General features: G+C 32.7%; 1 protein-coding gene across 4 annotated transcripts in view; it reads right to left on the reverse strand.

Annotated features, from left to right (window-relative positions):
• The window catches only part of TECRL (trans-2,3-enoyl-CoA reductase like), a 103,952-nt gene extending 92,840 nt beyond the window's left edge, over nucleotides 1-11,112 (reverse strand). For all 4 annotated transcript variants that reach the window (XR_014813767.1, XR_014813768.1, XR_014813766.1 and 1 more), the window contains exon 1: nucleotides 10,836-11,112. Coding sequence is in view for 1 of the 4 variants with exons in the window: in XM_021101380.2 (XP_020957039.1) it covers nucleotides 10,836-11,069 (234 nt within the window). In the remaining 3 variants the exon portion in view is untranslated. The remainder of the gene's footprint in view (nucleotides 1-10,835) is intronic.
• Nucleotides 11,113-11,924: the final 812 nt, after the last annotated feature.

The following is an 11,924-nucleotide window of genomic DNA, read 5'->3' on the forward strand; positions in this document are numbered from 1 at the left end:
CACTCCATTTATGGACCCTAATGAAGGCATGTTCTCCAGATCCTGTCTCTCTCTGTCTGTACCCTGAAGGCCTTCCAGATACTTCCTCCAGGACCTGTAATAAACTCTATTTCAGTATCTCTCCTGGTCTGTGGTTGAATCTCGGCTTACCATCTGGCACCCTGTGCTCCACTTAGCAAGTGTTAATTTGACAAATTCATAGCAGGTTTATATCTAGAGAGATTGCCCTAATTCATTACAAATCTGAACAGCAAAGTCCCAGTGAAATGAAATTAAATGGTAATGGGTTATTCTTTTCACATGTAATACCACATTCTATTTTAAGAACCTGGATACATTTATTGGTCTGATCTATGTGGGCTGTAAATACACTTATTAGAAACTACTATTTATTAAATAATTATTCTGTTTCATTATATACATGGTATACAGTATAGATTAGAAAATACATTAGAAAAATATATACATATATTTACTTAAGAGTTCAAGTGTGTCCTAAAGATGTGCCTAATGATCTGTATTTAATTTGAATTGTTTTATACTTATTCCTCAAACATGGACTATATACACATACATTCAGGAAAAAATAATTTAATTTCAGTATGTTTAGTGCAATGTAAATAGTTTGTTAAACTTCATTCGTTTTAGAGTTCTTTAATGTATTTAATGATTTGAGACTTAGAGTATTATTAAATTTTCAAGGTTTGTAGCTGTTTCCTGCTTTACTCAAGGCTCCAGACCATAGCATTTCCTTGTGGAAATTCCTCATGGAAGGTGGCCTCCAATGAGACAACTCGTATCAAAGAAAAGAAAAGAAGGCCATTGCCCAATGTTACAAGCTGGTTAAGTGTGAGAGGTGGCTGAGTGTCCTCAAAGCCTCAGCAGACCCCACGACATCATGATGCTTCCCAAAGTGTTGGTCTTGAACAGACACACAACAGATTTGCTGCTGATTTTCTGAACTTTCAGTCTTCAGGCTTTCTACTTTTCACACATCATGGCTTTGCAAGATTTATTTTCCCAAATGGCAGATCTTCAAACACTACCCTTCTAGTTTGAAAGAGAAGAAAAATTCCAGACGCCTTTGCAAGGCATATAAACCCCTACACCATTCCCACTCACACCATCTATTCTGAGTTGACTCCATTCTGCATTATCACATCCTGGACTTAATTACATCAGGCCTGGAAACCTTGCTTCTTACTTTTCTTCCTCTTTGCCTTTGATAGGCTAATCCTCCTTCCAGGGGTGCTCTTGTACCCTGCCCACACTAATGTATTATATTACATAAGTTTAAAGATCCTGTTGAACCCCTCCTTCTACCAAATTCTGCTTTGTTTCTTATCCCCCTGCCTAAGCCTCTATTAAAAAAAGTATTTTTCCTAGTCTTTTTCATATAGTTTGTGTTAAACTCTCCGATGCTCTTTGACATATTATAATTTGTTATAAAATATGTAATTGTTCTTTCTGATTTGATTCATGCATACCAGATTAAGATGTGTTTAGGTTTCAAACCCATGTAACCTATAGTAGCCACTCATAAAGTAACTATTTGTCTAATTTGAATAATAAAATACACATAACCCTCTCAACTTTCCATGTCTCTCTGACATTTGGTCACCTCTTCACAGCTAGCTACATTCTTTACACAGAACATTTTTGAATAAATCTTTTATATTTTTAAACATGTGATTCAAACTATTAACTTTCTCCATTTAGTCTTGACTTAATTGGAAGTAGGCTCTTTTTAATTGAACAATATAACCCTCTTGATTTTCTTCCCTTAAGGGTTAGCGTTTCTTTTTTCTCCTTATCTTTCAATTTCCAAGGAAAACATGATTTATCCTCTTTGATTTGTCTGAAGATGTGTCAATATTTACAACACAACCTTTGAGAGTTATTATTTTACATTGCCTTTCAAGAAAATGTAATCTTTAGAATGAAATCCAAGAGAAGCCTGGATATGGCATGTTCTGATTTTGTATCCAACATATATTTATTTGATCTGTTTGAATCGTGGCAATGCTGAAAAGATCATTTTCATGTCATCTAGTTTAGTGCTTCCCAGACTGTGTTATGATAGGTTACAAACACTCATTCCTGACTACTACATTATATAAAGTATCATTTTTGAAAAATTTTCACCTGTTTGTGGACTAATGCATTTGTCAACTACAATGAAAATAAATTTTTAGAACAAAATGAAATACTGCTATACCAAATATAATCCTCATTTTTAAAAAGGTGATTGGATTGAATGAGCATAAATTTACCCTTTTGCATTTTTATGATAGGTGACAAATATTCATTCCTGATTACTAGATTATATAATGTACATATATATAATGGAGATTTCAACCAACTGTTACTGGTACAAAGAACATATCTGCTTAGAGGAGGTCTTAGTGGCACATGAAGTGGTTACCATCTCAACTAGACTATGAAGAATGACCCCACAGTCATAAGATTAGATATAAGATTGTGACAGAACTCTCTGGGCAGAGGAATCATATTTGAACAAAACTCAAAGCTTGGAAATTATAAGATTCTTTTGGGACAAGTAAGTTTTTCAAGGCTCTAGCTACCTACAAAAGGAGGGTCTTCCAGGAAACTCAAATTTCTTATTCCCTGTGGCTTGTTATCCCCCATTGCATACTGGATTTTCCCTAGAATCAGTGTACCTATAATGATATAATTAAATTCAATGATAAACATCTCAAAATTTAATACAAAGGGATACTTAAGAGTCTTTCTCTATATTTCTTGGCCATATTTGATTCTATTGGCCCCTCACCTCTAACTCAAATATTCTTTCTTAGGCTTCTGTGATGCAATGTTTGCTATATTTCTTCTGTCTCTCTGGATCTTTCTAGTGATTTTTCTTTTTCATCTCACTTATATTTAAAACCTTTGCATGTTGGAATTCCTCAGGCTTCTGCAGTTGGTTCTTTTCTCATCTACCACACTGTTCTTTCTGAATTTTATTGTCTTTGCTCTACTGGCTGCAAGGACTACCTTTATATTTCTAAATTCCAACTCAGCATATTTCATCATGACCACCGTTCTGAGTCCCAGATCTTTACACCCACATGCCTACTGGATATCTCATAAAGATCTCCAACTTAAAATTAGCAAAACTGAGTATTTGCTTCTTCCCTGCCTTACTACTTGTCTGCAACAAAAATAAGGGAGCAAACAAATAACAAATAAACATAAAAATCCACAAAACATTTCAGTAAATTGTACCATTCTCAGGATCTACAGCTGTTAAAATAGCAATTTAACATCTTAGTTGCATTCTTCCTGTCTTTCAATCTTTACAACCAACCAAAAGGTCCTGTTGTTTCTACCTCCTAAATTTCTGATAAAAATCCTCCTACTTTTCTTTTTTTTCATTTTTTAAAGTTTTATTGATATATAGTTGATTTACAATGTTGTAATAATTTCTGCTGTACCACAAAGTGATTGAGTTATACACATATGCATCCCTTCTTTTTTCAGATTTAACCATATAATTTAAAGACTATTGGGTAGAGTTCCCTGTGCTATACAGCAGATCCCTGTTGGCCAGTCATTCCATATACCACAGTGTGCACAGGCAATCCCAAACCCTCAATCCACCCTCCCCATCTTTGCACCTAAAATTACTTCTACAGTGCTTGTCTTCCATAGAAGAGAATAAAATCTATGAAAATTATAAAAACTGTACCTATGTTAATACATGATCTCAAACATATAATAGACTATTGGATAAATATCTCAACAAATACCTTTTGAATGAATAATCGTGACACTATAGGATGTCAAAATAGAGAGTTGGAGAACCAATGAATCTAGTAAATTTCAACTCTTTTCTATCTAGAGGCTTCCTCTAAAAGTTATTCATCCATGTTGACCTCTTAAATGAGGATCATTGCATCTTATATATTAGTAGGTGGAAATGACATCTTCTTAGCTTAACTATAAAAAAGACAGTTTTGTTTGTTTGTTTGTTTGTTTGTTTTGTCTTTTCTAGGGCTGCACTCTTGGCATATGGAGGTTCCCAGGCTAGAGGTCTAATTGGAGCTGCAGCTGCTGGCCTACGTCAGAGCCACAGCAACGCCAGATCCGAGCTGCGTCTGCAACCTACACCACAGCTCACGGCAATGCCAGATCATTAACCCACTGAGCAAGGCCAGGGATCGAACCCACAACCTCATGGTTCCTAGTCAGATTCATTAACCACTGAGCCGACAGGAACTCCATGGTGATACAATTGGAATATGGAAAAAAATGTAGAAATAACTTTGTTGGTTATATGTAATAGTATATATTTGTTTTGTAAATGTTATTCACTAAAAATTTTCTAGAGTACATTCACTTTTCTTTACTATTAAATCGGCATTCAGCTTCTCTAGGAACTGGCATCTTTAATAGTATAACATGGCATAAATCACCAATGCATATTACTTGGTGTATGAGAGTTGGGTATGGAATTCTAGAAACTGATGCTCCAAAGATGGTCCCTGTGACAATGCTTTCTAATTAGAATGCTTCCTAATCATTTCTCAAAAGAATAATAATATAATTTAAAAATACCTGATTTTTTACAATCTTAATAGAAAAGTATCAATTCAGTTATATTCCCACTTCAGTGGAGTAATTATATTTAAAATGTATCTCCACCCTCTAAAATGCAGTGTTCATTTACAGAAAAATAACTATGTGGTGGACCTGGTGCTACATTTTGCATATAAAGATAAATTACTTAGTTACTCCTGGAAGATAGTTATTTACCCTACTTTGATTTGATATTTACCCTACTTGGAAAACCAAAAATCAGAGTAGTTAAATATCAAGTTAAGGTAATAAAATATTAATGATTTTCAAAGCTCAAATGCAGACACAAATATCAGAGCACCATGTTGTCTCTCAGAATTTCATTATATATTTGGACTATTATCATGAGCAAAAATATGCAATAGATGTACCTTTTCTGAAGAGAAATCTAAGTCAGGGCAGATAAACACTGATCCTTTTAAACTTACAATTACATGCTGTATTATGGAATTCTCAAGAATATAAAAAAGTGGGGTGTGCATTGGGGATCATCTGGGTACAAAGAAAAAGATTATGTTAATTACCTCTTTATGGAGGAAACATTCATTTCAATTTTTAAATTTTTAATGATGTAAACATTCTTGAGCACATCTCCTCTTTAATTTATTAAAGAGACTTTAAAATATTTTAATTTTTTGGTTTGAATATTAACTAATGCTATTTTGAGTCTACAATGTGTATAAAAGACAATGCTTAAAGCTTTCCTTTTTGTCTTAAGTCAAAGGGCAAGTTGACATCCTTCTAAAATAGGATCTCTTCCATGAAATGCATTGTATTGGGAGTTGTATGCCACAGTCATGAAATTAAATAGAACATGAGAATTTTGGCTAATGAAAGTCATTCATCTTTCACATTATAGTGTATAATATTTAAGAGCAAGGCACAGAATGTGTATTGGCCAGGCTCAAAGCTTGGTTCTAACACACACTAAATTTTCCTTTTTTCTGTGCCACCTTTCTTCCTCTATACAGGGGAGGAATAATGATATCTAAATCCTTTTAGAGAAAAGGATAATAAGGGGAAGAGATATTGGATCATGTCCAAGGAAAAAGAGAAAGTAGACCAGATTTATATTAAAATTCTGGTATGTGTGAATTCAAAGGTTATAAACTTTCAATTATATTGTGCTACATTATAAGAAATAGGAGTAAAGGGCTGGAGGAGGAGACAGGAAAAAGGTGCAGAAATGGGAAGAAGAGAGTTAAAAAATAGAGGAAGAAGAGAAGAAGAAAAACAGAAGAGAGGGAGAAAGAAGAGGAAAAACCAGGAGAAAGAAGATACTGTCACTTGCATGTATGTGAAATTCTGAAAACTTCCACTAGGGCATTTTAAGGCAGGTGCCATTCTCACTTTACAGATGAGCAAGGTAAGACATAAATATGCTAACTTGCATACCCAAGGTAAATATCAAAATTGGAAAACTTACATATTAAGGATTCTCAAGTTTTCTAACTGAAGTGTTAAAAGTACAATTTTTATGAAATCTTACTACCCTATAATTGTCTCTCCTGTTTTCTGGTAAATACCGGTATTTTTACCATTAGAAGGATCAGAGAATGATTGACTACTTTATTTGTAAGAGGTCTGTAAAAAGATTTTGAGAATTTTGACATAGAGCATATAAAACAATAGAAGAAAGAGGGCTCTTGAGGTCAAGTTCCTCGGAGAAAGATTAAAGTAAAAAGAATGTGATATTGGAAATGTTTATCAACCCTAGCTTTTTATAGTTCTTTCCTTGCTCTTGCATCATCCACTTGTCACTAGATAAGTTTCTGACATTTTAAAATATAGAAGCAAGACAGGAATAGTTAGCAACTGGAAATTACTCATTGTTAATTTTTTAAAATGTATTTTTCATGTATTTTTTAATGTTCCAAAAATAATTAAGATGATATCTAACAATATTTGAATAATCTACCTTTCATTTTATCATCTTTAATAGTCATACTATTTTTAATTATTCATGGGAAATAAATAAATCAGTTAAACATCCCCATCTGCATTGCCTTCTTTATGAAAAGTTTTTTTCTAATCAGAATATGACTATTTGTTAGTAAATTATACACTAATACAAAGTTAAATTCTGTACATCTTTATTGGTAGCAAGCCAGAAGGAATTTGGACTTTCCGTGGAATGATTTAATTAATTGTCTCTTCCTGTGAATATATTTAAATTTATTTAATAGATACTTAGATTTAGAAAATAGTAAATTGTATTTTCAAATATTATTCTTCTCCATCTCAAACTATCAGTGCTAAACATGGGCAATATATCAAACCCACATATCCCTTGAACAGACATTAATTTATTCAACAAATATTGGTTGAACACTTTCTTTGGGCGAAGCACTGTTTTAAATGTTGGTGATAGACAAGAGAAAAAACTCAAGCCCCTGATTTTTGTAAAGCTAGCATAATAGGCCAAATATTAAACCAATTGAAAAAAAGGAAAATAAACAGGATGTTAGGTGACCATAAGTACTAGCAAAGGAGAACAGGGAAAAGTCATAGAGAATATTGGCAGATTTTGCAGTTTTAAATAGGTGGTCAAGAAATGCCCTGAGGAAAAAGTTTAAAGTAAGTAAAGACATAAAGGAAGACATTGACTGGTTTTGAGTAGGGAATAATATTATCTGACATGATTGAACAGGCTAGTTCTGGTTGCTATATAGAGAATATACTGACCGTGCTAAGGACAGAGCAGAGGAAGGATTTATGAGTGCTGAGTAGTAGAGGTGGTGAAAATTTGTCAATCTGGATGTATTTGGAAGTATCACCCTGAAGACGGATTGCATATGGGCCGTGAGAATAAGAGATGAGTCATGATCCCTCTAGTGTTTGACTTGAGCTATTTGAAGATTGACTTGGAAAACTCTGTGGAAAAATTTGAGGGGAAGTCCAAGTGCTTTAGATATACTAAGTTTGAGATGCCTAGCAAACATCCAAATAGATGGGTAGATGGATGGATGTATAGATACGTGGATAAATGCACAGATACACACGTAGATACATAGATCAATGGATTTGCCTTTCATGGGAAAAGGATAAGCTGTAATTACACGTTTATGAGTCATCAATAGGCAGATGATATTTTAAGCTACAGGACTCCATAAGGTAAATGACTAAACATGGGAAAAAAATTCTGATGACTGAGTTGGTGACAGTCCACACCTAGTAAGTCAGATAATAAAGAAGCAGCAGGAGAAAAGGGAGAAGCCAATGAAATGGGTGTAAAATAATGCATGTATTACCCTGATGCTCAAATAGCGAAAGGGTTTTTCAGGAGGAAGATGTGCTTAATAGTGGCAAATGTTGCTGATATACCTAGTAAAGCATGAAGATTGACCTTTGGATTTAGCGAAGTATTTATCTCTGCCTCACTGGTGACCTCAGCAAGTTCATATTCTGAGAAGTGGTAGGCAACTGCCTGAATGCAGTGAGTTTGGAATAGAATAAGAGGAAAATGTGGGCAGACAACATGAACAGGATGAAAACAACAAGGAATGAGATAGAAGCTGAAGATAATGAAGGCAATAGAAGGATTTTTGTTTCTTTGGGTGTCTGTGTGTTCACACGTGAGTGCAAGAGAGAGAGAGAGAGAGAGAGGAAACATAATGTAATATATTTTCTTTAATACAAGGAATTCTTTTGATATTTTTGCCTTATGAATCTCCTAAGAAAATATTTGTCCATTCTGAAGGTAAACATAATATCAATATGCAAACAAAGTTTACACTAGGGATCAGCATATATTACTAAGATACATACATCCTACTCAAAATATTTGAAATTAATATCTAACTTAAGCATTATGACAAATCATATCAATGGGTAACTAAGAGTCAAATTTACAGACTGCCAGTATCACAAGGTTCATCACTTATTTTTTTATTGGATTCTGTGCACATTAAATTTTACTATCCAAATGATTATTAAACTAAAAAAATACATTTTCCTATCATGTTCAAGACAGTATGCTAAGTGTGTTACATATCTTAATCTTGACTCTTCACTATAGGCTTACAAAATAGATATTATTAACCTATGTTCTAAATAAGAATCCCAAAGTATATGACCTTTAACTTTTACTACTTTATAGCACTATGCTTACTGAGGGACGAAGTTATAAGCAGTACTACTTTTGTATATTGAGTAGAGCAATTAATGATAAGCAATTAACATAACCTTACTGTTAATATAGCTGCTAACTTGTCTAAGAATAAAACAATATACTGAACAACAAACAAAATAACAATTTTTCCTCATGTTTACAAGTTTAAACTGTTAAAAATAGCGAAAAAAAAGTAAACTAATCCAGATTTTTTTCTTTTAAATTCTTACCATCATTACAAGATAATTTACCAAATTACAAAACTAAAACAAGACAAAACAAAATCCAGTCCTACTGACAAGTCAGAGATTTGGAAGCAGTAAGCTGCACATCAGATGGTGTTGATTGTGCAATAAAGAGTGTGAGGAATCCAAAATTAATCCTCTATCTCGCCTACTGAGTTCCCCTAAAGGTTTGACACTGAAGATACAATTACCAGGACACTTGCAGTTCAAATGTGACATTCTGAAACCAAATCCTTATCTCTAAAGAATGCTGGCTTTCTGCATGCTTAAATTTTGTGTAGTTTTCATTAACACTGAAAAATGTAAAGTTCCGTGTCTTAGCTTCAAAAAAAAAACAACCTCAATAACAAAAAACTAAATGTACTAGGAAAATGATTAGGACCCCAACATCTCATATACTTTAAGGTGGATTTCAGGACACATATCAGAAAGACCTAATGACCAGTCTCATTTTAGTATATTGGTCTTAGGACATCCATGTCCAATTTTATATCCATTTTATTTATTGTTTTATTCCCCTTGATTTCATTGTATTTTCTTTGTAAATTTTAAATTTTCAGTTGAGATATACTTCAAACATCAACAACTTCTGGATGATAATTTTATTTTTTAGACTTATTTTATTCCTGTATGATATAAAACCATTCAAAGAAATTTACTAAGATGCTTAAATTGTAAGACGCATGACAATTTTAAGTTAAAGTTCTATTGTATATAATACATATTTGTCACTTATATATGGTCCCAGTGGTACTACAGAAAAGTAATGATTTAGAGTTGCAAAGAAATGATTTTAAATTTCATAATTCCACTTATGACTTTCATGAACTTATTAAATTTCTCTAACTTTCATTTCCATCTGCTAATAAAAAGTAATATTACTCAACTAATAGTATTATAATTACTGATCACGGTGTTATAATTACTAATTAAAGAAGCATATATTATCTCTGACAATTAAAAGCAAGTAAACAATTTCTTCTGTTTCCCTCTTATCTAGAGACACAACTAGAGCATAGGTAAATGTGATTGGTGACTGAATTTTATTTTTAGAACACAGCAAAAACTTATTCTACATGTCTGTAAAGCAAAATAATGTTTTTATTAAAAATGTCCATCTTTTCATCTCATAATAAATTGAACTACTGGTGTTTTTCAAACTTTATAAAAGCTGAAAATGATTGTAATTTTGTACATATACATGTTTATCTGCAATGTACACATGTATTTGTGTGTTTACTTTCTATCTAGGAAGTACATACCTCATCTCTCCTTAGTGAAGCATTGGGGATATGCCTATAGAGGGATAGCATATTAAGCAAGATATTCTCTTTAGGAACTTCTTGCACTGTAGTTTTAAAATAAGTACACTTTTCATAAAAATTGACAAGTTCATATTTCAAGACAATTAAATCCTTATAAATAATTTTAAATAATTAGATTTCAGCATATATACTAAACATTTAATTTTAAATAACCTGGGTGCCTTTTGCTTGCTTTTTTCTATAAACACTAGTAAAACTGTATAAAAATTTGAATATGTAAGGAAGTACATGAAGAGGAAAAGCTAGACATTTTGTGGTATAGGCTGAGAAGGTGAGCACTGAAATCTTAACTCCTAACAATGGCCAATGTTAAGAGGAAACCTAGAACCTAATAATTATTAGTTATTATTTAAACTGAGTATGAAAGATGCAGTGAATATTTTCTACTGAAACAAACTCCATAAAGTATACTATAGAGAGTCCTTTCTACTCATCATAAAATTAACATTCAAATCCAGGAAAATATTTTGGTATAGTCTTATCAGCATTAATAAAGTATTCAATAATTTGGGGACAAAACAGAGAAGTTTAAATTAAAAAGTAAATAAAACTCACCTTATCCACAATACATATCTGCTTTCTGGTTTGAGCATCAAGTATTTCAATTTCAAAGTGAATAGTTTTTGCATGTTTAACTGCTGGAATTGATTTTAGAGGGCCTGCTGAGAGTATAAATTGCGACAAAGAATGAAAATTTCTCATGTCATTCTTCAGCATGGACCGTGTAGCTCCTGGGGAAATTAATTCTCTCTTGCGTTCTGAAGCAAGGGACCTGTGCCTTTTGAACATTGTGTGAACTCCCAGGAGAATCTGTCATGTCAACAGGAGACACAAGTGTGTTGCCTTCGAACCAGTTAAATACTGCTGGTGAAGGCTGGGAAGGTCAAGTGGCATGCCATTCCAAGAGTTCAGTTTTATTTAGCAGGGCTGAAAACAATGACTGATCTATTTCTATATATAACACACTATTGTGAATCGCTGCAATGTAGATTACTTTACCAGCATTCCAATTATTTCTTGTTTTCTCCTTTTATCTCTGCTTCTTAATATGGCCACTAGTATCTGAAATTCCAAAGCAAGAAAAGAATAGACTAGAGTTTTTTATTATCTCTGAATTCTGTGTGCCCTAATCTTCAAACACATATATTATTACCACACATTCACATGCAGATGTATTTAAAATTAGCACAGTGCTATCTTACAGTTAAATTTAACAATACTTAGTACATTATTACATAACAACTTTTTTTTTGTAAATACTTCCTAGGATAAATATTTATGCAATGTTTTTAAAAACATACATATACATCGGAGAGAAAAAATGGATAAATTCTTCATTCCATATAGGGAGTAGAGACATGGCAAATCACCTATGAGATTGGAATATGTAGAGAGGAATTTTATAGCTTAAGGAAAAGGAAGTAAACTTTAACATTTATACACACACATTATATCATTAAGAAATCATTAAATTTATATACAAAGTTAGTATTATGAGACTAAATTATTGCAAATTCAGATAATCTGACTGAACAATGAAAAAATGATGAACAACCTAGAAAGAGGGGCTTGTGAAAAAGTCTCCAAGTACCCTCAGACCCTATAAATCTGGTGAAGAAATAACTGAAAAAAAAAATCTAAAGT

Source organism: Sus scrofa, chromosome 8 (genome assembly GCF_054392235.1).
Source record: "Sus scrofa isolate SSC_HxYL_T2T_F1_AM1 chromosome 8, Sscrofa_HxYL_maternal_Yorkshire_Landrace_v2.0, whole genome shotgun sequence".
In the NCBI taxonomy this organism is placed as follows: domain Eukaryota; kingdom Metazoa; phylum Chordata; class Mammalia; order Artiodactyla; family Suidae; genus Sus; species Sus scrofa.